The sequence below is a fragment of the Capricornis sumatraensis genome, chromosome 2 (assembly GCF_032405125.1).
Source record: "Capricornis sumatraensis isolate serow.1 chromosome 2, serow.2, whole genome shotgun sequence".
Classification (NCBI taxonomy): domain Eukaryota; kingdom Metazoa; phylum Chordata; class Mammalia; order Artiodactyla; family Bovidae; genus Capricornis; species Capricornis sumatraensis.
In genome coordinates, this window is record NC_091070.1 from 81,677,668 (window position 1) to 81,705,276 (window position 27,609).

General features: G+C 48.7%; 1 protein-coding gene across 5 annotated transcripts; it reads left to right on the top strand.

The window, feature by feature from the left end:
• Window positions 1-26,856, top strand: CELF6 (CUGBP Elav-like family member 6). Of its 5 annotated transcripts, none has more exons than XM_068966255.1 (12): window positions 118-262; window positions 4,023-4,105; window positions 13,829-13,877; window positions 24,222-24,350; window positions 24,453-24,532; window positions 24,693-24,836; window positions 24,953-25,088; window positions 25,159-25,323; window positions 25,534-25,596; window positions 25,850-25,930; window positions 26,017-26,160; window positions 26,729-26,856. In XM_068966255.1, the coding sequence occupies exons 1-12, from the start codon at window positions 118-120 to the stop codon at window positions 26,854-26,856; spliced, it is 1,347 nt and encodes a 448-aa protein (XP_068822356.1). The 5 variants fall into 5 exon arrangements, with proteins under 5 accessions (XP_068822355.1, XP_068822353.1, XP_068822356.1 ...); XM_068966256.1 differs by having other exon boundaries at window positions 25,853-25,930; XM_068966254.1 differs by lacking the exon at window positions 25,850-25,930 and having other exon boundaries at window positions 1-262; window positions 24,953-25,085; window positions 25,177-25,323.
• The last annotated feature ends 753 nt before the right edge of the window (window positions 26,857-27,609 follow it).

Sequence of the window (27,609 nt, forward strand, 5' to 3'; positions counted from 1 at the left end):
ATGGCCGCGGCGCCCGGAGGGTCTGCGCCGCCCGCCGGCCCCGGCCCGCGCCTGGGTTTCAGCACCGCGGACAGCGGCATCGGCATGAGCGGGCTAAACCCGGGTCCTGCCGTGCCCATGAAGGACCACGACGCCATCAAGCTTTTCGTGGGGCAGATCCCGCGGGGCTTGGACGAGCAGGACCTCAAGCCGCTGTTCGAGGAGTTCGGCCGCATCTACGAGCTGACGGTGCTGAAGGACCGGCTCACCGGCCTCCACAAAGGTGCGCGGGGTCAGACCAGCCCAGCCCTGCCCAGCCCTGCCCAGCCCAGCCCCAATCCGATTAGAGTGAGGCCCAGCCCAAATCCCAGCCTCAACTGCAGCCCCAACCCAAGCCCTGCCTAGAGCCTGTCCAACACCAGTCCAGTACCAGCCCACTTCAGCCCAATCTTTCTCCCGGATCACAGAACCCTCAACCCAGAATTTTCTGACACCCTCCTTCTTTCTGATCATCACTCCGGCCCCCTGACGTGTTCTCTATTCTAACCTCCAACTCCCTACCCCTCGGCTCTCACACCCTAACAGTCTCCGCCTTTCAGCTGGACTTCCCTCCATCTTTCCCATCAGACAGCCCAAATCTAGGAATTTGGGAACTTATTCCACCTTCTAAGTCTCTGACACCCTCAGTCTCCCAAACCCTGGACCCAATCATTCCTGAATCACCACCCATCACCCCCAACCTGGTGCCAGCCCATTCAGGGATAACCACATTTACACACATTTGGGACTTGCACCCTTCATTCTTGCCTCCAAGACCTGGCAACATCTGGAGCCTTTTTTTGATTCAGATTGCCAACCTAAAATCCCACAGACCCAAACTCTCACCTTCTTCAGAATTCAGGCCCATCTAAATCACAAAATCCAATTCCCTTCCCAGGAGGCTCTCAGCACCAAATTCCACCTTCTTGCTTAGGAATAGCCCCAGTCTCTCCATTCCCATCCAGAACCCCAACACTGTCTTCTTCTGATCTGAGTCCAGGACTCTGACCTCAGCAGGAACTCCAGCCATCTGTGCTCCCTCATCCCCCACATCTCAGGGGTCCTCTCAGCTGAACCCACACTTCTTTTACCCTCTAATCTCCTCACTCCCGTGCCACATATTTGTCCCTCCCCAATCCTCTTTATGGCCTCCCAATCCTCTTTATGGCTTTCCCTTCCTCGCAAGCTGGTCCTAGACCAGAACCTGTGGACCAGAGCCTCAGGGTGGGTCAAGTTGAAGAGGCAGAAAGTGGTCTTCTTCCAGGCCCTGTTCAAAAGACAGGCACCGTGGTCCTGTCCTGCCACACATCTTTCTTCCTGTAGGGAGAGGGAGGAGGCTTGTTTACATGCAGAAAAGTCTGTCCAGGCTGGGCTGGAGTAAGATGGCCAGAGTCACATGTCATACATGGGCACGGGAAGGAAATTACTCCTTCACCATGCTGTAGTTTCAGGATTTGTGGAGTAGGGGAGGGTCTCCAACTATCCTCCATGATCTTTCCAGGAGAGAAGTGGTGGGCCCTGGGTAACAGCTACATGTATTTTCCTAGGGGCTGAGAGCTGGAATCAGGCTGCCACCTTTTCAACTCAGAGGCTTTGGGGAGTTCCCAGGCACACTAATGTAGGAGTTTCAGGTATATGCCCATAGAGGATCCGGGACCAGCTATGTAGCAGTGCATCTTAAACCCTTTGGAGTGGGGTCATTTTTAAAGAGGCATGAAACCACAAGACCATACCACCCAGATCCCTTCTAATGCAGTCCAGTTGCCCAACTGCCAGTCCATCCATAGCAACTTATGGTCTTATTTTTTAGACATTTATTTCAGTATGTAAGTACAAGCTGGTCTTGCTGAGCAATCTGTGTAGTAAAGGAAGTGTATAGATTATCTTTAATTCTCACTCTTCTCACTCAAACACCATCAGAGTCTCTGAAGTGTTCCCTAATCCTTTATCTCTCTCCACTTAGTTCTAATTCTTCCTGTTTTTTTTTTCTCCATTTTTCTGTCCCTCAAGCCATGCGTCTCTGTCTTTTTATCCTTCCATTCTTCCACTCCCTGTCCACACAGGGCTCCTTTTGGCAGCAACTAGGCCCTTGAGCCTTTCAGACGGGGCCCCAGCCCTGCTCAGTTCTGACGTCAGCTAATATGGTTTGGTGGTGGAAGATGGAGCAGGGATGTAAGCGGAATCAGGTTTTGGTGATTTTTCCCCCAAATCAACCCACAACTCTTGAAGGCAAGGTTGCTTTGCAAGGTCAATGGGGAGGGTCTCCCAATCAACATATTCTCCACCTTCTCCCCAGCAACAGTGACGTCCAAAAGCCAGAGTGACTCATTTTCTTTTAGATGGCTGAATGCTGAAGGGGGCAGCCACAGTGCTTTGAAAACAAGCTCAGCCTAGAAGTTGGAGATTCCAAACCCTGTGCTACCACTGGCATACTTTCTGGGCATCAATTTTCCTATTGATATGATAAGTGGTTGTTCCAGGAGTTCTCTAAGGTCTCTTTAACCCAGTGAATGGCAGATATCTGCCCACCTTAAGAGGACAGCCACATAGAAGACAATGGATAAAATGTTCCCATTTGCCTTTGCAGTCTGCTGAGGTCTAAGTGGCAAACTGCACCAAGCTCCTAATGGTTTCCCACATCCACTTTCTCTTCCTTTAGTCTTTCTCCTTCCTTTACTCAGGAGGCTCTTCTTGAAAACACAGACCTAATGTCACAACCCTGCTTAAAACCCTTTAGTGGCTCTCTACTGTTCTTAGGACAAAATTCAAAAGCCAAACTGAAGTTACAGATGAGCCGATCCCTGCATGCCTCTCTGGCCAATCTGCCCCCAGTTACCAACCTTCAGCCATACTGGCCTTCCATCTGTTTCCCCAACACACTGAATTCTTCACTCAGTCCTCATATGTACTGTTCTCTCTGCTTGAAATAATCACTACCCTTTCCATCACCTCGTTAACCCCCCTTTGTTATTGAGAGCTCAGTGTGTTCTCTGAGACATTCATTCCTCAATTGTGTGGATTTAGATACGTCTCCCTCATGATCCTTGACATGATTCCCATGAGGGCAGGAAATGTGTCTGTCTTGTTACCACTTTACCTTCAAGCCATCATAATATACCACAAGAAGAAGTAAGTATTCAGTAAATCTTTTCTGAGTGAGTGTTCAATGACTTTTGGAACAGAAGAAGTCTTGGCCCTATGCTTCCTAGCAGGCTACAGGTTCTGAGGCTGGACAAAGAGTGGGTAGGACTGAACCTTTGGTCCAACTTAGACTCCTTCTCTCCCCCTTTAACTACTCATTCTTTTAGAGAAGTCAGATTTTATGCCCCATCAGATTTGGGGCATAAAAACACTTTAAGAGGCCCTATCCTGCAGTCCTGCGAGGGTTGATGGATCAAGTACTTTGGATAGGACTGGAAGTCCCTAGAAGCTCCTCTCTATAGGATGTCCTTAAACCAGTTCCATCTCCCAAGCCTCAAATCAATCCATTCCTTAGACTCAAACTAGGAGGAGGTATCAGGAAGGAGTTGTGGGGTCCTGGGCTTGGTTCCCAACCTTCTTCCTCCTCTTCTGTCTCCTCCCATCTGAAACTGAATTGGGAAGGAATTGAGGCTGATTCTTAGAGACTTTAGGAGTATGAATCCAAAAAGGAAGGGGGAGGTTGGGGTTAAAGCTGAAGGCAAAGCCGCTTAGGGAGTTTTAACCCCAACAGGATTTATGGTTGGTGTGGGGAGGGGAGATGTGGAATTGCATGAATATGTGATTGGGTGTGGGTGCACATGTTCCCTAGGCAAAAGGCCAGGAGCGAGTGAGGGAGCCAGAGTCTGTGACATGGGCACATGAAGATCCTCCCTTCAGAGAAGGTGGGAGGCAGAGAAGCTTCTCAGAAGCAGTACCCTTGTTGAAAGGAGAATGGCCTTGAGTTTGTCAGTGTAATAGGGTCTTTCCAGGAAGAGTATCTGGGGGTTTCAGGAAACCCCCTGAGCCAGCCTCTTCCTCCCCAGGCTGTGCCTTCCTCACCTACTGCGCCCGGGACTCTGCTCTCAAGGCTCAGAGTGCACTGCACGAGCAGAAGACCCTGCCAGGGGTAAGTCCACCAGGGCTGGGGGGGTGGGAACCACCTCCGGCTGGGAACATGCCCTACGTGCTTGCCAAAGCAGCATGTGGTGGCTGGGCTGGGATCAGGAACTAGAAGAGTCATCTTTCTGGCAGAGGACTTACCTGTACCCTTAACAGCTACACGTTATATGTTATATTCAGTCTTCTGGTCCAAAGAAATGGGCTTGAGACTCTTGGGCCAAGTGTACCATTCCTATCTTTTAGGGAAGGCATTACTCTTGTGAGCTATGCTAGAATCTGTCCATGTTGGCTAAAATCATGGCGTTAGGTGTCGTTTGTCACCGGTGTGAGCATATTTGCAGATCCATAGGGGAGAGGCTCTGCTGGGCTGGTACCCCATTTCTTCGAGTTCTGGGGTCCTTGATGATCCTCTTCCTGTAATGCTGTTTTGGATGTCTTGACTCACCAAAATTGCTTTTCTTCCACACCCCCAAACAGTTAGCTCAAGGTTAAGGGAGACCTCATTCTACAGGGAGCTAGGCCACTGTACATCAGTGGCACTTGATATGGCCTTGGCTAATGGCTAATTGCTGGGCAGAAGACAAAGAAGGACCTCCTGCTGAAGGAAGAAAGTGGTGATTGTTAGGAACTAGTGTTCCTAACACTTGGTGAACTAGGGTTCACCAAGAGCACGTCATACTACACAGTTTCTCTTGTCTAAGGAGTGACATGTCTAGAGCAAGAATGCTATTGTCCTGGGCAGGCCAAACCTGGGAATAAATCCAATTCCAGCCCTCAGGATTAAGAAGGTCATGAGCCTACCAGAAAGAGACTTGGATGGTATAGGGACATAAAATATATTATGGAATGATAATTTGAAGAATCAGGGACATTTAGCTGGACAGGGTTTAGTGGGGGCTACAATAGGGAGACATCATAACATAATAATTACAAATACTAGTTTTTGAGTCTCACAGACTGGAGTTGAATCCCAGCTCTGCCATTTAGCATTTCTGTGTCTTCAGATACATCACTTAGACATTCGAGCTTCAATTCCTCACCTATAGGGAGTGAGTAATACTAACGCTTAGCTCACTGGACTGTTGGGGGGATTAACTGAGGCTTAGCAAGTACCTGGCACAGAGTAAGATCTCAATACATATTACTGCTGGGGTGGGTACCCGCCTTCAGATCCTAAAGAAGGATTTGGTTTTCTATGGGTGTCCCCATAGGGCAGGACCAGGATCAGTGGGGTATCAAAACCACCCACATTAATTTCAGCTCAGTGTAAAGAATTCATTTCTCATCATCAGAGCCCTCCAGCAACAAAACAAACTTTAGAGAATTCTCTGGTGGTCTAATGGTTAGGACTCCACACTCACTGCTTGAGGTCCCCAGTTCAAGCCCTAGTTGAGGAACTAAAATCCTCCAAGCCGCATAGTGCAATCAAAATATGAAAATTAAATTACATTATTTTAAAAAGACAAGCTTTACTTAGAGCTGATCAAGCTGTTAATGGGGTGTCAGGTCCTAGAACCAATCCTTGTAATTGAAGGAACTTGAGCCTGGCTCTTGAAGGCTCAGTGTCAAGTAACACCAACGTGGGCCTCCTGGATGACTCAGTGGTAAAGAACCAGACTGCAATGCAGGAGACCCGGGTTCAGTCCCTGGGTAGAGAATATCCCCTGGAGAAGGAAATGGCAACCCACTCCAGTATTCTTGCCTGGAGAATCCCATGGACAGAGGAGCCTGGAGGGGTACAGTCCATGGGGTCGCAAAGAGTCAGACAACACTTAGCAACTAAAGTCCACCACCACCACCGCAACACCAACTTATCACCCTCACCAATCCTCTGTAGGCAGGCTCTGGAGCTAGACAGACCTGGGTGTCAATCCAGGACCTACCACTCACTAACGCTATGACCTTGGGCAAGTCTTTACCGCTCTAAGGCTAGCCTTTCCTCCTCTGTGAAATTGAGCTTGTAGGGCTGTTATAATAATTAAATAAATTAAGTCATATAAAGTGCAAACCTTGTAAGTATTCAGTACAGGTCAGCTGATGGTAGTAGTAGTAACAGCAGCATTACTAGGAGTGATAGTAGAAGTCATTATGGATCCACCCTTGGCAGTAAATGACTTCTGTCACTAGAATTAAGAGTCAGGGAGACAAGTGATAAAACTCCATATATGGGGAACATCATGGGAAAGGCACAGAGACAAGAGGAACAGATGGGTGTGAAATGGGGCTGGGAGTGTAGAGGAGGGTCCCCACATAAGCACGGGCCAGACCGGAGAGAAGATCCACAGAGGGCAATGGTGGAAGGGGAAACTTTGAATCCCAGGGTGAAGGGTTTGGACTTTATCCTGAAAGCTAACAGAAGACACTGAAAAAACTAAGATGAAATCTGGGAGAACAAATCCCCCCCAGGGACTTCCCTGGTGGCCCAGTGGCTACGACTCTGTGCTCCCGATGCAGGGGATCCAGCAGAGGAGCGTATAAGGAAGACACGGCACATATATGATGGAATATTACTCAGCCATTAAAAAGAATGAAATAATGCTGTTTGCAGCGACACGGATGGACCTAGAGAGTGTCACCCTGAGTGAAGGAAGTCAGACAGAGAAAGAGAAATATCATATGACATCCCTTATATGTGGAATCTAACAAGAAATGATATAAATGAACCTACAAAATAGAGACTCACAAATTTAGAAAATGAACTTATGGTTGCCTGAGGAAAGGGATAGCTGGGACACACTACTATATTCAAAATGGATAATCAACGAGGACCTGTTGTATAGCAAAAAAAACAAAAACAAATACAAAAACAAAAAAAAACTGCAGGGTGTCTGGGTTTGATCCCTGGTCAGGGAACTACAGGGCTTCCCAGGTGGCACTAGTGGTCAAGAACCCACCTGCCAATGCAGGAGCTGTCGGACACTCTGGTTCTATCCCTGGGTTGGGAAGATCCCCTGGAGGAAGGCCTGGCAACCCACTCCAATATTCTCACCTGGAGAGTCGAATGGACAGAGGAGTCTGGTGGGCTGTGGTCCATAGGATCACAAAGAGTCGGACACAACTGACGCAACTTAGCATGCACATGCATGCAGGGAACTAGATTCTGAATACAACTAAGAATCCGTATGCTGCAACTAAAGATCCCACATGCTGCAGCTAAAACCTGGGGTAGCCAAATAAAAAAATAATAAAGAAAAAAATCCCCTCCTCAACCAGCCACAGGGCTCCACAATTGAAGGGGTACCTGGTGGACTCTATTGAGCTGAGGACACCTGAGATCAGGACAGTGAAGCACTATGCTACTAGGGTGATTTCTGAGAAGGAAAAGAGAAATAATAACTAACATGTATTGATAGCGACAGTGTTCCTAGCACTTGACACGTTCAAAGTCATTTAATCCTCTATGAAGAAGGTATGGCATTCACATTTTATAGATGAGGAAATTGAGTCATGGAGAACAAGTGACTTGCCCAAGGTCGGGTAGTTACTGATGGGAAGATCAGGGCTTTGAGCCTAGGTAGTCAGGCTCCAGAACTCATTCACTTAGCCACTGCACTGTTACCTGAGCCAGGCTGGTGGCAGACAGGGGTCAAAGGTTCTAGAGCAGATGATGACTGGGTACACCTGGCCCCTCTGACCCTGTCATCCTCAGGCTTCCAACATGGCCTGACTTCCTCTGATACTGCCAGGATTGGCTTGATTCACCCTCCTCAGCTTAACAAAGTGAAAATTAATATTTAATTATTCTCCTAAATGAAAATCGATGGCCTTGTTGGCTAGCCCCAGCATTGGCCGAGCCATCCATCTTTCCTCTGGGCCTGCCAGGGGCAGCAGCGGCTTTAGTCACCTGGCCTTGGGGCCCACCAGCATGGAGGGGGAAGGTGCCCAGCTTCCTATAGGCTCAGGGTCCTAGGCACACCTGCCACCTGCTGGAGAAGCAGAGATAAGACTTGAATCTGGACTCCTACAGGAGACAGTCACACTGTCACTGTGGGGTTAGGAAAAGCTGGGTCAAATTCAAAGAGAAAGCCTGAACCCCTAGGAGAAATTTCATGGTGTCTGCCCAACTGGTACCTCCCCCAGCCCCTCTCTACCACCTATTAAAGCTTGGCTCCCAAATCAGGACTCCCTTCAGACCTCAGTGGTTGTCCCAGCTTCTGCAGCCTCTTCCCCAGGAAGCTGGAGCGGCTTCTTTCAGCCTCACTTCAGGCTCTGGAATCCACCTGGAGAAAGTGAGGCCCGACCTCACTTGTCTCTCTTCATGCTCATGATCTTTTCCCTGGGCATCCATCCCTTCAAACACTGAGTACACTTGCTTTTGCAGGTTTTGTCCTGCATGAAGGAGCTTGAGTGAAAAAGGCAAATGGGGGCTGCAGTCTAGCCATGCTCTGTTGACCCAGCCATGCTCATGATCATAGGACCCTGTCAGCCCCGAAGGGGCACATTCTTCCTAATTTGTCCACAGTATCTAATTTGCCTGTCTGTATCTCACACAGATGCACTGTATGTGCTAGCGCCTGCTCATTGCGTGAGCTGGCGCCTTTGCCTTCAAGGAGCTTCCAGCCCAGAAATAACCCACTGCACCTCAGTGGGGTTTACCTCTGGGCACATAAAAGAGGCATCAGGAGTGGAGAGGGCGGAGCTCCTATCTGAGCTGAATCATGATCATCACGTTTGAGGGCCTAGAAACCTAAAAGACAAAGGCTACTTCTGGAATCCTGGGGACAGTGTGAGAACTGGCAGGGAAGGCGTCCAGTGGAGATGGCGAAGGCTCCAGCTGAATGGAGAGGATCACATGTACAGGACAACAGGGGAGGCAAGACCAACAGGTTCGGGCTCCCAGTCTTAGGATCTCGGGCTTTATTGGAGGCTTACAGTGGGGAACTGTGAGTACATTTGGTGCAGGGAAGAGTGAGGGACTGGTATTAAAAGATCACTCTGGATATGGTGTGAGGCTGGCGTGGAGAGGAAGCACTGCTGGAGGCAGGTGACCCTCTGGACACCGTTGCTTGAGTGCAGGTGAATATGACACTGGCCTGGAGCTGGGGTTGAGGCAAGGAGGGAGGACAGGATGGACTTGTGATCTGTTCAGAAAAACCATACAGGCCCTAGAACGAATGGGACTCGGGAGTGGACTGAATTAGAGGAAGGGGGTGAGGCGGAACAAAGTGCTGACAGTGGTGGTTTCCTTTTTATCTGCTCAGCTCTCTCTTGCAACCATGACACCTCTCTTAGACCCACCAGGAGCCCCTTCTCTGGGGAGGTTCCCATAAACAGTCTTCCCACAGTGAGGGGAAGGGGCTGAGGGTATCATGAGTGCCGAGTGGAGGGAATAGTTGGTATCAGGACTGAACAGTCTGAAGAAGGCGATGCGGAGTCCAAAGGCAGGAACTGTAGGCGAGCCAAGCAGGGAGGAGTAAGGTGCAGCCTTCCTTGCTGCTCACGGGGCAGAAGGATCAGGACCCAGTGTGTGTCTGTGCTGCTGCTGACCTTCTCCATTCCATGACCTGGAGTGGGTTGTTCTCTGCTTTTTCTGACATACTCTCCCTTGACTTCCCCTCCAGGGCTAGGTCCTGAAGCAGACATAGGCCTGGACTTGGGAAACTCAGGGGAACAAGTGTTCAGCCAAGGGCAAGAGCTCCCCTGAGGTCCCATGACAAGTGCTTGACCAAGGAGGCAATGCCTTCTTTTCTTCAAAGGGGAATCGTGGGCACTTCACCCCATTCCCACATCCCTCCCCTGGCTGTGGAAGGAATGAAGCAGGGCAGGGTTGCCCCGGTAATTCATGCAGGCAACTCTCTTTCTCCTTCAGTCACAGACAACATACCCAAATCCCGGATGCCCTCCCCAACCACTTCCCAGTGGAGACTGAAGGTCAGAGCCTAGGGGAGCATTCCTTTTCCCAACTCAGTCATCACCATCTTGGGCTCCTGCCCTGCACCTCCTACCTGCCAAACTACCAACTTCCCCAACACCTAAGCCAGAAACCTGTCAGTCAGAATTTCCTCCTCTCCCTCATTCCCCATATCCAATACTTTAGTTCAGTTCATTCTTCCTCAACATCTCTTGAATCTGTCCATTTCCTTCTGCCCTGATCCAGGTCACCCTCAACCCTTACCTGTATCACTGATCTTCCTGCCTCTAAATTTTCCCTTTTCAATCCTTTCTCTGCATAATGACAGTTCATGGGATCCTTCATAAGACAGATTCTTCCCCTGCTTCCCTGGATTTCTGCTGCCTTTGAAATACAACAAACTTCCTCATCATAGTTTTTACAGCCTGCCCCAATCTGGCTTCTTCTGACTTTTCAATTTCATATCCTTCCATTTAACACACACACACAAAACAAACAAAAAACGTATTACATCTGGTGCATCTACGAAGATCTAGCTTTTGTCACTTACAACACACCCCTTCAAAGTAGGATCATGAATCCCCTTTTACTAATGTGGCTACTGAGGCTCAGAGACCTTTAAGTAAATTGTACTGATGAAGCCAGGATCTAAATCCACATCTATCTGACTGGGAGAAATTTGTACTACCTTAGCCCCCTAGTGGCTCAGCTAGTAAAGAATCTGCCTGCAATGCAGGAGACCTGGGTTCACTCCCTGGGTTGGGAAGATCCCCTGAAGAAGGGAAAGGCTACCCACTCCAGTGTTCTGGCCTGGAGAATTCAGTCCAGATGAGAAAGTTGAGGCTGGGGGAGGCTATACAGTCCATGGGGTCACAAAGAGTTGGACACGACTGAGCGACTTTAACTCAGTAGCCCCCTCAATGTCAGGTGCCCACCTGGAAACCCTTACTCCTTCAGACTTGTGTCTCCCTCTCCATACCCCAGCCATCTGGAAAGTTCAGCCTCCAGCCCTGCCCCTCCCATGATGGCCCAGTGACCCCAGTGCTGCAAGACCCAGCTCAAACCCTGCCTGCTCCCCAAAGCTGTCCCTGAGCCAGCCTCTCCAGCTGGAGTCAGCACTTCACCTTGCACCCCCTCCCCTGGTCCTGGCCCCTCTGCACCTCATTTGTGTTCATGTCTTCAGAACAGAGTTGAGCAACTCAAGGGAAAATCATGGACTTCAATGTCAGACAGACCTGGGGGCAAATCCCAGCTCAATCACCATGTGATCTCAGACAAGTGATTTAGCCTCCCCCAGCCTCAACTTTCTCATCTGTACTATGGGAACAATGACATTCTCTTGTAGAGTGTTTGGAAGGAATTTAGAGACAGCGTATATACAGTGCCCCAGGAAGGGCCTGGCACATAGTGGGCTCTTGGGAAATGGTGGCATTATTTTACCCTTTAAGGACAGGGTCCCAGGGTCATTGCTGTCTCCCCTGAAGGGCCCAGCTCAGAGCTCTTCAGAGTTCTGAGAATACTGACAACATGGCTGAGTGGTGGAAAGTCTAGGTGCTCAAACGCTGAGACCTGCACTCGGCCAGGTCCACGTGGGATGTTTATGTAGCACCCAATGCCCACTCTCCATCAGAGTGGTGCAGTGGGGGAGGGGGGAAGGGACACCCTCCAGAGCCCCAGTGAGCTCCATCTCCCCAGAAACCCAGCCGGGGAGGCAGCTGCCATGGAAACTGCTGTCACATGTGCTCATCACTCTAGGCTCCAGAGAGAAATTCTTAGAATCTATTTAAGAACTAATAAAATAATGATGGGCTTGCTCACCCTCACTGCCCCCCGCCCCAGGCTTCTCCCCTTCTGCCACACTCCACCCTCCCTTTCCTATGCTCCCTTCCTGACGCCTATCCTGTCAGTTCCTTCTAATCTCCACCAGTATTTCTCTCCTTGCCCCTTGCGGGTCCGTCTTACTCTCTTAGCATTTCTGCCTTCCTGTGTCTCGTCATCTCTCCCTGTGTCCCTGCTCTCCATGGCTCTGTCTCTTGGTCTCTCCTCCACAGTCACAGGTGGCTATGTCCAGGGAGGGGTCCTGTCCCCCCGGTCCCTGGTCCAGGCCAGTCCAGACCTGTCCAGCTCGCCCTGATCTGCTTGAATTGATCTGTCATCCCCTCTAGACTGCAGCCTGAGTCCTGTCGGCGTCTCGGCCTCCACCCACAACCTGGGCCACTGCACGTGCTCCAGCACCAGTGGGCGGCTGTGTCAGAGCGCAGAAGAACCTGAGTCCTGGGCGGGAGGGGGATTGTGCTGGTTCAGGCTTGGCCTGTTTTCCTTTTTTTTTTTTTTTTTAAAGCCCTCCCCACTCCCCCCTCCTCCAAATTTGATCCAAAGGAAATTGCTCAACTGTGACTGCCAGGGCGTTACCATGGTTACTGGGTAGCACTTGTGGCTATGGTAACAGGAAGCTGCCCGTTGTCTCAGCAACAAGCGCACTGGTAGAGGATGGAGTGGCCCCTGATTGGTGCAGAAGCATTGCATTTCCTGAGGGGAGGGGGTCGGATCATCACCTTCTCAGGCCAGATGGGCATCAGTACCCCTTCCTCCACGAACAGGAAGGCTGCGGTTCATTCCTCCCAGCACTCAGCTGTCTGCCCCCCAACAATAATTCCTCACGTCCTACGCACCCAGCTCCTGGCAGTTTACAAAGACCTTTTGCGTCCCCATTATCTCATGTGATCCCCACAACACCCATGAGAGGAAGGTGAGATGGGGATTCAATCATGAATTCTCTCAGGGTGGTTGGGGGATGGGAGTGGGTGGGGTGTATATCGAAATCACCTGGGAGCATTTACCAATGAATGATACAATTCCCCCAACTTGAGAGTCTGATATGGTTCCCGGGTGATTCATATCTACCCCTGATCAGGGAACCCCTGAATTAGAAGGTGAAATCGGTTGGTGGGGGAAGGGAGGGAGGAAGGAAGGAAGCTGCTTTCCAGGTTTACAGCTTGGATGACTGGAAGGATCAGGTCTGGGCAAAAAGATGAGCTCTGGTTTGGGTGTGTTCAGTGGAAAGTACCAGTGAACTTTCTAGTCGGGGTGTCCAGCAAGCAGCTGGCCAGAAGGGGCTCAAGCCCAGGCGGGAGGTCCAAGCTGGAGACGCAGAGCTCTGAGTCATCCCTGTGGAGACAGGAGCAGAGGCTGTGGGTGTCGATGAGACTCTCCAGGATGAAAGGGAAGAGTGGGGTGAGTGGGGCTGAGGATGGCACCCTGGAGAAATCCAGCATCCGCAGGGGTAGAGGGTGCCCAGGGAGAGGACTGGGAGGGTGAGTGTAGACTATAGTGACATAGAAGCTTGGGGGAGGTTTTTCTCATTTGACAAGTTGAATCCAAGCGAGGATGGCTTACTCTAAGTCATACAACCACTAAACGGCAGAGTTGGGGGTAGACAACACTAAATCTTGATTCCCAGATTGTTTAAATGATACATAGAAAGTATATTCTCAGTCTTAGACACAAACCACAAATCTGCAGTATCAGTTCTACCCTGCTACCCAATTCTTCTCACCCAGAGGAAGTCCAGGAGCCAGAGGGACAGGCCTCACCTGGTCTGTGCACAGAGCCCATGGCAGGAGAATCTCTTTACCCTCCACATTCCCTCCTCTACTTGCCCTGAGCTTCCTATGGCCTAATCCTCAGGCTTTAGCACTTTCTAAAGTCCTGCATTTAAGGGAGGAATCTTGGAGAAAATCTATAATTCCTGTGTGAGAGTGGTGGGGTATAGAGTGGTGGGGTGAGGGCTTAGATCCTGAGAAGTCCAGGGGTGGAGAAGCCGGGGCCCCAGGACTAGGCGGTCGTGCTGATGGGGTGTGTTGGTCCGATGTCTTTCAGATGAATCGTCCTATCCAAGTGAAGCCGGCTGCCAGTGAGGGCCGAGGAGGTAACTTGCCTGCCTGACAAATCTCAGGGTATCATCCACGTTGGGGATGGTGGGCCCACTCCTGAAGTCAGGCTTACCCATGTTTTATTGCCAGAGCCCCCCTCCGCCTACCTTGGATAAGGGGAACAAGTAGGGAGGGACCAGATTGCTCAGCCCCAGAAACAACTCAGCCATCCCAGATTAGACTGAGGAGGGATGGGGTCTCAGCATCCCCAGACCCAGAAGAGGGAGGAGATAGAGGCTGCACGTAGAGGAAGGGAGTTCTTGCCACCTTGCCCCTGGAGAAAGTTCATTCTTGTTTTAACAGGTGGAACTTCCAGATTTGTTTGAAGAACCAGGCTAGAGTTATTCTCCTTTTCCAGGTTCTTCTGATTACAGAAAATCCAGTCCATTCTGGGCTGGAGCCACTCATATTCCTTCATTGCCTTTGGAAGAAGATGAGGCTGGTCAGACAGATTTTGCAGGCCATATTAAGAAATTTGACTCTATGTTGAGGACCATGGAAAGTCTTCAAAAGTGATTTTTTTTTTTAGCTGCACTGTTTCATAGTGCAGAAAAAAACTAAAGCTCCTTAAGAACAGAGGATTTGAGAGCCTGTGCTTTTTGACAACCAGCCACGTTATGGCCAGCTTCGAAGCTAGAAAAGCAAAACTAGCTTCCGGTGTCAGTCTTGGTGTCTTTCTTGCCCTTGGGTGTTAAATCATTCCAAAATATCTGCCTGTAGCCCTCCCTGACATCTGCTGACTCTTTCTGATCTCTGATTCTCTGCTACCACCATCCCACTTTGTCTTGAGAAGTTATTTCCAAGCTTTCTTCCTCCCCCTTCATACACACATCCTCCTTTTCTATCTCATTCTTTCCAGACTGGTTTTTGAGAAGTTCCAGGCTGCACACCAAACCTCTGGTTCACTTGTCCCAAGAATTTCTGCTTCTTGGGAAACTGTTAGGCATCACGGCCAGTGTTGGCCAACGTCTCAGCCCTGCTCACAAACACTAGACAGTCCCACAGCTGAGAGGCCACCGGAGAGTATTTGAGTAAGCTAAGAAGCAGACAGGTTGGACTGTAGTTTGTTCAACCATCCAACCAATATCTTTTGTGTAACTTACTTCACATTAGGAATGCAAGGCAAACCTGCCTCCTGGCCTCATGAAGCTCTGGAGCTATAGGAGGATATAAACAGTAAAGGAAGCTATTATTCAGTGTGATCAGAGCTTTTCAAGTCCTGGGGGTTGTGGGGAAACAAACATGGGGCACCTAACTTAGTCTAGGAGGTCGAGGTGGGCTCCCAGAGGTAACACTATTTAAGCTGAGACCTCCAGGATGAACAAGAAGTAGCCAAAAAGAAAAGGGAGGAGCAAGGGAGCAAGTACATCAGGGAGAGGGAAGCACATGTACAGGGCTCAGAAGAACACGATGCAACTTGGAGTCTGGTTCAGGAACTGAATCCAGGACACTGGGGACACATTTGTTGCCTGGAGTCTAACACATCTTACCAGGATGAGGGCCACTGCCCAAAGGAGACCTCCACACCAATAATGCTTCTGCTTAGCCTGGTCCAGATGTCTTGGTCATCTGGGCCCCTAGCAGTGGCATTAGTGTGAGTTTTATAACTTTCCTCCTCCTTTTTGTACAAATGTTTCCGGTGTAATATCACTGACAAATTCTGTATATATGGCATTTCACCTCTACACCTGTTCAGATTCTGAGCAGCTCAAGAGAGCAGGAAAAGCAAATCTATCTGAAAAGAGGTCTGCCTGGCAGTAGGATTCATAATTTTAAAAAGAAAAATAGTGAAAGTTTTAGCGACTCAATCATGTCCAACTCTTTGTGACCCCATGGACTGTAGCCCTTCATGCTCCTCTGTCCATGGGGATTCTCCAGGCAAGAATACTGGCATGGGTAGTCATTCCCTTCTCTGGGGGATCATCCCCACCCAGGGGTCAAACTCAGGTCTCCTGCATTGCAGAAGGATTCTTTACCATCTGAGCCACCGGGGAAGCCCTTTAGTAGTCATGTATAACATAGATATTTCTTGACAAGTGATGGTTTTTAAGGAGCATATATTCCAAAGGCATCTGTGGATAATCCTTCTTATAGTTTTGGATGACCAGATCTCTCAATTCCTTCCTGCTCCCACTCAAAGTCACCAAATGTTCCCTGATACACATTTGGGAGAGAGGAGGCATATGTACTAAGTCTTGCAACAGTTGGGTCTTTATAAATATTTTACTTTTCCAGTAACACTGGAAAAGACCCTGACTCATTGGAAAAGACCCTGATGCTGGGAAAGATTGAAGGCAGGAGGAGAAGGGGATGACAGAGGATGAGATGGTTGGATGGATATGAGTTTGAGCAAGCTTCGGGAGCTAGTGATGGACAGGGAAGCCTGGTGTGCAGCAGTCCATGGGGCTGCAAAGAGTGGGACACGATTAAGCGACGAACTGAAACTGAAGTATTTTACTACTAACTGATCTGTTAAATACTAATCAAAATGTGCTCCTTCTCTTCAGTGCTATTGTGTATCTCTTCAGAAGCTCTCTGCTGAATTTTAACACAAATTAATGCTTTATAAATGCAATTTTTAAAATGGTATTAAGTTTGAATTTTGAAACGTAACATTTGACACCAATGTAGTACAGCTTGTCCCATTTAAATCTTATCTCTGTGATCCCAATTCTATAAACCTTCAGAGTCAATGATCATACCTGCCCTGATATAGGTAAGCCTGTGACCTTGCATATTTTAAAATTATTCCTGAAATTAAATCCTTTGTATACAGATGATTAATGACTTTTATACCTGACAAAAATACTGGTATCAATGCAGACATAATCTGAGGGGTATCAAGGCAAATATAATCTTCCAAAACTTTGTCATTTTTTTCTGGAAGAGATTATTAGCTTTTTCTTCCCATAAAACAGGGATCACTAACTCAAATGCTACAGGAGCCAGGTAAGTAACCCTAAATGGTTGAGACTGTCATGATTTAATTTAAAAATTTCCCTTTAATATATTAAATGTTGGCAGCTAATTCCAGTTTTAACAGTGCACCAGCACTGTGACAGCCTAACCCTAACCTATCAAGCTTGCTTCTTTGGCCCAAAGACTTCCATTTTCCCTCTGCCATACAGGAGTATTCTACTATGTACACAAGCATGCGCTTTTTGACAAAAATAGTCACTTCACACACATTCTGCCTCTTGAATTTTGATGCCAATGCAACAGAGTAGTATTACTATTATTTTTTAATCAATAGACATGAGGATTGTGGTTGAAATAACTTATATTTTACTTTATTTTTTTATAACTTCTATTGTAGGTCTGTTTTATTTTCACTTCCAGCCAATGTTGTAGAAATCAGATTGTTAGCACAGCAGGGGAAAGCCTGAATAGAAGTAGAATTGTTTTCATTGAAAAAAATGTTTAAAGCAAATTTATAAAAACATTTTTCATAATAGCTTGGAAAGATGCAGAGATGTTCTGTCTTCTTTCCACTATAACATTACCTACAACATCATTGTTCTTGAAACTACCCATTTGTTCTGAGACTAAACAGCTCCTTATGAATCTGAATGATCATAAGACTCTCTGTATAACCATGCTCTACAGGTCACAGACCCATCTCATGAACTTAATTCTGGGGTCTTCTTCTTCCATGGCCATCTCTGGTAGCATTGGTGACACTTGGGGTACATCCAAGTCTTCATGGACTACATTACAGCAGCATTTTAAAAAACTTTTTTGGCTACACCCCACAGCACGTGGGACCTTACTTCCCTGACCAGGGATTGAACCCACATCCGCCTTCATTGGAAGGCACAGTATTTTTTAAAAAAAAGTATTTATTTATTTATTTTTGGTTGTGTTGAGTCTTCATTGCTTTTCTGTAGTTGCAGCAAGTGAGGGCCACTCTCTAGTGCACAGGGTGCTCATTTCGGTAGCTTCTCTTGTTGTGGAGCACAGGCTGTAGAGGGCACAGGCTCAGTAGTTGAGGGCTTAGTTGCTCTGCAGGATGTGGCAATCTTCCCCGACCAGGGATGAAACCTGTGTCTCCTGCACTGGCAGGCAGATTCTTTACCACTGAGCCACCAGGGACATCCCACAATAGCCTTTAAATGTATGCCAGCCCTACGTATATGTTTATACAAATATACATAGTTTAATGTATGCCAGTTCCCATAAATTCTGCAGCCAAGTTCCGCACTATTCATTTACTCCGGAAGAGAAAAATGCATCTCCAGAGGCTGAGATCTTCTCTCTTAAGGGAACCTGAAGGCCCAGGCTTTCTTACTTGCCTCCTGGCTCTCTTGAATCGGGATGAAGAAAAAGTGGAGTCTCCGTTCTTTCTTGGTCTAAGTCCCTATTTTTCAGGCCTCCTCCTGCACTGTATTGTTTTTTAAGTGGGGCCCTGGGTTGGGAAGATCCCCTGGAGAAGGAAATGGCAACCCACTCCAGTACTCTTGCCTGGAAAATTCCGTGGACTGAGGAGCCTGTTAGGCTACAGTCCATGGGGTCACAAACAGTTGGACATGACTGAGCAACTTCACTTTCACTTTCAAAACAGACATAAGATAATCTTTATTCTTTTTACCACTGTTAAGAATATAATTCAGTACTGTTAGCAACATTCACATTGCTGTGCAAGGTCCAGATCTTTTTCATCATATAAAACTCAGACTCTGTTCCCATTAAACATCAAGTTCCATTTCTCCCTCCCTCTAGCCCCTGACAACCACCATTCTACTTTCTGTTTCTATGAGTTTTACTAATCTAGATACCTCACATAAGTGAAATCATACAGTATATGTCTTTCTCTGACTGGCTTATATCACCTAGAGTCTTCAGTTCTCATCCATGTTGCAGAATGTATCAGAATCTCTTTCCTTTAAAAAACTGAATAATATTCCATTGTGTGTATACACCACATTTTGCTCATCCATTCATTGGTTCATAGACATTTGGGTTGCTTCTACTTTTAGACCATTGTGGATAATGCTACAGTGAACGTGAGTGTATAAAATACCTCTTTGAGACTCTGCTTTCAATTTTTTGGATGTATACCCAGAACTGGTACTGCTAGGTAGTATGGTAATTCTATTTTTAATTTTTTGAGGAGCTGCTGCATTGTTTTCCTTTATGGCTGTACCATTTTACATTAGTGCACATACGTAAACATTAGTCCACAAGGGTCCCAATTTCTCCACATCCTTGCCAACACGTATCTTCTTCCTTTTTTTTTTTCTTTTTTTAAATAACAGTTATCCTAATGGGTATGAGTTGCTATCTCATTGTGATTTTGATTTGCACTTTCTTAACTATTAGTGGTGTTGGGCATCTTTTCATATACTTGCTAGCCATTGTATATCTTCTTTGGAGAAATGTCTATTCAGATCCCTTGCTCATTTTTTAAAACTGAATTGTTTTGTTATCATTGAATCATAGGAACTCTTTGTATATTCTGGATCTTAAACTCTTAACAGATATATGGGTTGCAAATATTTTCTCCCATTCTGTAGGTTGCCTCTTCACTCTGTGTCTTTTGATGCAGAGTAGTTTTAAAATTTGACATAGTCCAAAGTTTCTATTCTTGCTGTTGTTGCCTGTGCTTTTGATGTCATATTCAAGAAATCAATGCCAAATGCAAGGTCATGAAGGTTTCCCACTGTTTCTTCCAGGAGCTTTATCATTTTGGCCTTTATGTTTATGTATTTGATTCATTTTCATTTAATTGTTGTATACAGTGCCAGATAAGGGTCCAACTTCATTCCTTTATATGTAGATGCCCAGTTTTCTCCGCACCATTTGTTGAAAAGACTGGAACTCTAGTCAAAAATCATTTCACCATGTATGTTAGGGCTTATTTCCAGCCTCTCTGTTCCTCTCCATTGGTCTAAATGTCTCTCTTTATGCCAGTACCATACTTTGATTACTGTAGTTTTGTAATGAGTTTTGAAATCAGGTATTCTGAGACCTCCAACATTCTTTTTCCCCCCAAGATTATTTGGCTATTCATGGTATTTTGAGATTTCATATAAATTTTAGGATCGATGTTTCTATTTCTTTAAAAAATGCCATAGGAATTTTGATAGGGACTGCATTAAATCTTCAGATTGCTTTGGGTAATACTTACATCTAACAATATTAAGTCTTTCAATTCTCGAACAAAAGATGTCCTCCAATTTCCTTCAGTTTGTGCCTTCCCAATTTCCTTCAGCAGTGTTTTATAGTTTTCAGGGTACAAGTTCTTTGGCATCTTTGTTTAAATTTATTCCTAAGCATTTTATTTGTTTTGATGCTAAGTGGAATCGTTTTCTTAATTTTGTTTTCAGCTTGTTCACTGCTAGTGTATAGAAGCACAACTGATTTTTTTAAATTTTATTTATTTTTGGCTGTCTTCGTTGCTGCATAGGCTGTTCTCTAGTTGCAGTGAACAGGGGCTACTCTCTAGTCGTGGTGTGTGGGCTTCTCGTTGCAGTGGCTTCGCTTGTTGCAGAGCGCAGGCTCTAGGGTGTGTGGGCTTCAGTAGTTTCGGCATGTGGGCTCGGTAGCTGGGGCTCCTGGGCTCTACAGGACAGGCTCAGTAGTTGTGGAGCAGTTGGGGCGCATGGGCTTAGTTGCTCCGTGGCATGTGGGATCTTCCCGGACCAGGGATTGAACTTGTGTTTCCTGCACTGGCATGCATATTCTTCACCGCTGAGCCACCAGGGAAGCCCTGATTATTTTGTTGATTTTCTTTATAGTGGAACTTTGCCGAATTTGTTTCTTAGTTCTCATAGTTTTCTTTTGGAATTAACGTCCTCCCTGATACTCATTAGATCTGATCAGAAGACTTTGTTTCCCCTGGATATTTCCTTCACTCATTTCCTAGTCTGCCTTGGCTAGGTCATTATGCTGCAGTCATTACTAAGAACATCAGGGCATCAAAGGCTGCTGTCAGCAGGATCTCCTGAGTTGGTAGTTGGATGGAAAGTTGGACTGGTAATTTTAGGGTGCATTTGGTGGTTGGTATCCTAATGTTGAAACTTCATCCCTGTACTGTTTCTACATCATGATATCTCTCCAACACGGAAGTGAGTGGCTGGCTGTGAGGGGCCTAGAAGCCAGAAAGTTGTGTACCTCAAGAATTCCTTTGGGCCAACTTGAGGCAGAGCCTTTTTTCCAGAGCAGTGTCTTGAGAGCCTTCCTGAAGAAGACAGAGGGACTGACCCTAACTCTGGGCTTTCAACCTCATCATCTGCTACATTAGAATCCCTGTATGACCAGCTGCACAAGGTAGCTTTATGAAGATGAACCTCTAGGGTCCAAACAACTTGGTTTGGTTCAAAAAAGCATTGACAGAAAAGCAAGGAGCACACACTGGTTGCATCTTGAAAAGGCAGTTATACTGTTCAACTGTGTCTCTTTCCAACTATGTCTCAACTCCACACTGATGCTATCTTCTAGTTCCATCCACTCTAGGAAAGTTAGGCCTCCCTGTCCAATATTTCCATCTTTCCACAGACCTGTCTACCACTCATGGAGTGCTTTTACTCAGAGATTTCTGACCTACCTCTTACAGAATCCTCTTTTTTACCAAACTGGTATAGTTCGACCTAGAGGGTACTGAATATTCTGGGCTAAGTTCTGTCATCACTGACTCTCCGGGAGCATGACTCAGCCCTCAAAATCTTCAGGGATGTGCATTTGGGGGCTACTCTCAGGGGGCCAGCCTGTAATTCTCTTTGACCAGATCTCTTAAGAAACTTATCCCACCATTTCTGGAGATCATCTGATGCTAACACACACTGTGACCAGATCATCTTCCTGTCAACACCATCAAGGTTCCTATAAAGGGGCAAAGAGAACACTAGGATTTAGGGTGATACCTGTGCAATGTGCAGCATAGAGACCAGCCCATGGCCCAAACTCATTTCAATTTCAAATTCTGTACAACCCAGTAGCTCAGAACCACAGGGTCAGTGCCCTGTCATGGAAATGGAAATTTTTTAATTTGGGAGACTCTCATTGGAAAAGAAGGATCAGAGAATTTCACAGTCTTTGACATGAGCTGTAACTGACCACCATCATCAGAAAAGAGAAACACGGGGAAGAGCAGATGAAGGATTGGACCACTGTCCACACAAACCTCTTTTCTGTCCTGGGGGCGCCTTCTCAGCCATGAGATCTTTCTTCCTACCTAGGGCTACCTGGATGCTGTTTCATGTGGCATGACAGTTTACCTGGGTGCTAACATCATCTTGCAGATCCTACCCAATGTCACAACTGCACTGCAAGTTAGGATATTATGAAGCTCTGGGACTCTGAAGACCCCAGGATCTTCTCCAGCCCCTCCTGGGCCTCTTGTAGATGCATGGGCATACTTTAGTTTCATAGTTCAGAACAATAACAATCTCAGAGGGTTTGATTCCTTGACCAAATAGGGCCTGTCTTCCAATGTCAAGGCAAAACCACCATCAGATTAGTCAACAGAATCATGAAAGACCATTCCTGTCTTCTCAGGTTCCTGAACAGAATGATCCCAGATCCCTCTTCATATACCATGTGGAATTGTATGTTCTGTCTTTTAGGTCAGCGGTTTACAAAGGACTTTCCTTGGAGCCCTTTCTAGGGAGAACCAAGGGAAGATGAAGCCAGAGAAACTCCAGCCCTCCTCCCTCTTTTCTGGCTTTACTCCAAACAGTTCTACTTTTCTCTTATATGTTGAGCTTCATCCTGATCTTTTTGTTAGAATGATGGATTTCACAGCTTTTTAAAAAGGTGAGGAAGCCGGTGATCCATTCCAAGAGCACCCTTCTGTGGCTAACACACCCAGGAGTGAAGTACACCCACTGGTTTGTTTTTACCACAGAAGGTTGGTACCTCCACTCGAATTCTGGCCACAAGTACATTATCTATCCCTTCCGCATCAGGATTTCTGGGCAGTTACCCTCTGGACAGAGGGACGTGTTCTGCTGAAACATATAAACCACATATAATTCTTCTGTCCCATATAAACCGCAGCCCTTGCCTTTCATACAGACACAGCATTGACAGGCAGATGACAGATACCATGGTATTCAGGGCCGCCTAGGCTGAACCCCACACCATCCAGGTGAATATGGACACACACGTAATCTCCTTGTCGGAGATTCCCTCCACTGCTAATTTTGAGCAATCTGTTCTTCCTTTTCACTGTCACCCACACTTCAGCCTACAACCTTCATCAGCCTTGTTTCCAACAGCCTAGCCAAGCTGGCCAAAGAGAAAAGGAGTTTGGGATGGATTTTCTTGGGCTCCAGGATCTCAAAGGTGGAGCCTGAAGCCATATTCCCACCCAGTCCTTCTCTTCCAACTTGTATCACCCTGATGAAGCCCCCTCTCAAATTTAGACTTACCCTGGTGCAGAAATGCTGGATGTGCATCTAAGTCCTGCCAGCTCCAGTTCTGCAGCTTTCTTCAAGGGCACAGACCCAGCCTGCAGCCCCTTTCCTGGCATCTCTACCACTCCCATAGGAAGCGGGGACACAGAGGAAGATTCTCAGGTGGCTACTGGATCTGCAGGCAGAAACTGTTCTGCCTGGGGAGAACACCTGGGGAGAGATCAAGGCAGGAAAACAGGGGAAGTCAGGGAGGAGGCAGCAGGGCTCAGGGAGGGCCTTGGGGGCTCGGTGAGAAGTAAGGGAGGTAAGGAAAGGGGTCATGGGTTCAGGAAGTGTAGTCGGGAAAATGCCAATGCTGGCGGATTAGGAACAGGAAGGGCACCCAGGCTGAGTTTGGAGCTGGCAGTAGGGGTTCATCATTCCAGTGCTCAAGAGTCTGGGGAGGCAGCAGTACAATGAGACAACTGTTTCTGTGCTGTTTTTTTGTTTTGTTTTGTTTTTTGATCCAGAATTTTCCTTGATTCCAGTCATTGCTAGCAGGCTTCTCCTTAGGGTGTACTTATCTCCTCCAGACCCAGTATGAATAAGGACTCCCTCCCTTAATAGGGCTGAAATGGTCCAAAACAGCATTTCCCAAACTCTAAGAACATAAAGGGCAAGCATAAAATGGTGCATGTAGGGCTTTATCCAGCCAAAAACTGTGGACTAACTCACTTCCCACAAGAGCAGCCATGAGTCGGAGTTTTTCCAGGACTCGGGGTTTCCTGATGGAAATCCCGAGTTCCTTTCCTCCAGATCCATGTGAAGGTCATCCTGCCCCTCAAAAAACACCCAACCTTGTGGGCCCAATGAGTAAGGCCTTCTCATTTCCTCCTCTTCTTCCCAGAGCTAGACCGTGGTTAGCTCCCTTCCTAGGCTCCTGTGTTCCTCTGCAGAGTCCAAGAGGACTTAGGGTTCCCAGGTGACTCCTGGATTTGTCCCCAGAGGACCGAAAGCTGTTTGTGGGCATGCTGGGCAAGCAGCAGGGCGAGGAGGACGTCAGACGCCTATTCCAGCCCTTCGGCCACATAGAGGAGTGCACCGTCTTGCGGAGCCCCGACGGCACTAGCAAAGGTGACTTGAGCTGACCCCGGGACTTCCTGGTGACCCCTGCCTCACTCTGGACCACAGGACCCTTTGGCCTCTGTGACCTGAGCCACCTCTATCCTGCCCCAGGCTGTGCCTTTGTGAAGTTCGGGAGTCAAGGGGAAGCTCAGGCAGCCATCCAGAGTCTGCACGGCAGCCGGACAATGGCGGTGAGGGCGGGCGCCGGGGCCAGGGTGAGGCCAGCGGGGTGGGGGCTGGCTACTTCTCCCCACAAACCCGGGGAAAGGGCCTGATGATGAGCAAGGCACTGGGCCCAGAGCTGGAGCTGGGGGTTAGACCGGTCCTTGCAGCCTCCTCTGTCTTACCCAGGGCGCCTCGTCCAGCCTCGTGGTCAAGCTGGCAGACACGGACCGCGAGCGCGCACTGCGGCGGATGCAGCAAATGGCAGGCCAGCTGGGCGCCTTCCACCCGGCGCCGCTGCCGCTCGGGGCCTGCGGAGCCTATACCACCGCGGTAGGTGCCTGGTCCTGGAGTACACGTGGCGCAGCGAGTGAGTCAGGCGCGGGCTAGGGAGCCCGAGCAGCTGCCCGCCACTGGTCCTCTACACTTGCCCTTCTTCCCTCCCAAAGATCCTGCAGCACCAGGCGGCCCTGCTGGCGGCGGCGCAGGGCCCGGGCCTCGGCCCAGTGGCGGCAGTGGCCGCACAGATGCAGCACGTGGCGGCCTTCAGCCTGGTGGCAGCGCCGCTCTTGCCCGCGGCAGGTACTGCGCGCAGGGGGCGGGGCCGGGCGGGGCCAGGGCGGGGCGAGCGTGGGGCGGTGAGCTGACTTTCGCGCCTCCTCGCCACCTGCAGCCAACTCCCCGCCCGGCGGTGGCCCGGGCACGCTTCCGGGTCTCCCGGCGCCCATCGGCGTCAATGGATTCGGTCCCCTGACTCCCCAGACCAACGGGCAACCAGGCTCGGACAGTCTCTACAATAACGGGCTCTCTCCTTACCCAGGTGGGCCCCCTACTCCGCCCAGATCTCCTCCTCCCAAACGGAATGGGGAGTGGGGGCTGGGGGATGGTGATGGCAAGGCCTGGCCTCCCTAAGAAGAGACTCCTCCTTCCCTGCTGCCTCTCATCGCCTCCCTCCACACTCCCTGAATTCTCACCTAGCCCTGCCCGTCAGCCCACCTTCATTTAGGGTCTTGCGCCCCTCTCTCCCCAGCCCAGAGTCCCGGCGTGGCTGACCCCCTGCAGCAGGCCTACGCTGGGATGCACCACTACGCAGGTTTCACTTGGCGCTACGCGGCCTGGGAGGTTTGAAGGGCCCCAGAAAGTAACAGGGAGATTTGCGGGGGGCGGGGGGAGGGGAGGTTAGGCTCTGTTCTGAGGAGTCGACCCTCCATTCCCTCACCCTTGGACCCAGAACGACTTTTCTAGGGGCGGACTGGCTGAATTGGTCAAAAGTGGCCAGGCAGGTGGGGTCCTGCTTGAGGGATGGCTCCTGGGGGGTCACTGCCCGCTCCCACCTCTGTCTCCAGCAGCATATCCGTCGGCCTATGCCCCAGTGAGCACAACTTTTCCCCAGCAGCCTTCAGCCTTGCCCCAGCAGCAAAGAGAAGGTGAGGGACAGGGGTCTGGAGATCAAAGCCTGGTGGGGCTGGACTTAGGACTCCTCCCCTGAACCAGCCTGCCGCTGTTCCTCCAGGCCCCGAAGGCTGTAACCTCTTCATCTATCACCTGCCTCAGGAGTTTGGTGATGCAGAACTCATCCAGACATTCCTGCCCTTTGGAGCTGTGGTCTCTGCCAAAGTCTTTGTGGATCGTGCCACAAACCAGAGCAAGTGTTTTGGTGAGTTGAGGCCCATCCGTGGACCTCTCCCTCTCCTAATTACGAGGCTCCCTACAAACCCTAAGTTTGCGCCTTCAGAAGTCAATGATTCCTAGAAACTGAGTGTATAGCACTCAGCAGGATCCCAGACCAGGAACAAGTCTATATCAGCTTCACCTGGGACAGTCAGATGTCTGGTAGATCTTCAACCAGGTTAGGCTTCAGAATCTGGCCAGGGCAAGTGGATGGGGGGGGATCTGGAGTCAGAGAGCCCCTCCAACTGCAACTGCAATTCAGAGGATCAGAATGGGAGCTGTGGAGGGAGAGAGCTTTTTCCATGCCAGGAAAAAAACAGAGAAACACCCGCCGCCCAACACACGCACTCAGAATTACCTCCTGTCCTTCCAAGAATCACAGGAAACTCAGGCCACTTGTCCATGTCTGTATGAGCCTGTGCCCGTGTGTGTGTGTGCACACATGCAAACACTGAAGGGTGGAGGGGTATATGATTGATGGGATTGGCCTGAGGGGGGCGAGGAGAAGAGGCTGGGCAGAGTTCCCAGCTAACCTCTCTGCACATACCCTCCAGGGTTTGTTAGCTTTGACAATCCAACCAGTGCCCAGACAGCTATTCAGGCCATGAATGGCTTTCAGATTGGCATGAAGAGGCTCAAGGTTCAGCTGAAGAGGCCCAAGGATGCTAACCGGCCTTACTGATCTGCTCTTACTGACCAACTACGAAAGGTGAGTCCGTCGTGGACCCCAGGCAGATGCATCCTGAGTGATAGAGGCACTCTCAGCTTTGCTATTCCTTTTTGGGATGTTGAGGGCACCCACCTCTGAAAAAATCTGGGTGAGAAGAGCCAGGAGTTAGGAGGAATCCTCAGGTTGGGGCTGTTTTTTTCCTTCCGTCTATGAACTGAGATAAATTTGACATCATTCCTGTCCCCACAGCCTGGGAGAGATGATTACAGTGAGATCCAGCCAGCTAGTTCCATGCCAGGGATGACATGGGGACCTGTGTAGGGAGGGCAGGGGGTCGAGAATGAGACTAGGAAATAGATTTGTGTCAGCTCATGAAGGGTCTCAAAGGCCATGAGTTTGGAATTTATCCTGAAGATGGTAGAGAATCACTGAAGAGTTTAAGCAAAGAAAGGACAGGCTGTCAGGGCTGGGATGACGGCAGTGAGCATGGAGATGAGGAGAGAAGCAAATACCCTGAAGATTTACGGGGCCTGGTGGTGATGGGGGGAAGATGACAAGCTCTCTTAGATTTCCGGCAAGGCCAGCTGCCTGTGACTTTTAGAGATTTGCTGTCTTAGAAGGTTCACAAGACCCTCCTTCTACTGAACTGTCCTCCAGGGAGCCCTCGGGAGGGGTTGCTGGCCCACGGTGATCTGCCCAGAACCCAGAGTCTGGCTCCAGGGGGAAGCCGGAGGTCCAGCCACTCACCTGAGATGTCACGGTTGG

Excerpts from the sequence above, each read along its gene's own strand:
- CELF6 (XM_068966252.1), top strand. The coding sequence starts at position 1 with ATGGCCGCGGCGCCCGGAGGGTCTGCGCCGCCCGCCGGCCCCGGCCCG. Across the intron at positions 24,351-24,452 it reads CCCCGACGGCACTAGCAAAG|GCTGTGCCTTTGTGAAGTTC; the intron begins GTGACTTGAGCT and ends ATCCTGCCCCAG. Across the intron at positions 25,086-25,176 it reads GCCGCTCTTGCCCGCGGCAG|CCAACTCCCCGCCCGGCGGT; the intron begins GTACTGCGCGCA and ends CGCCACCTGCAG.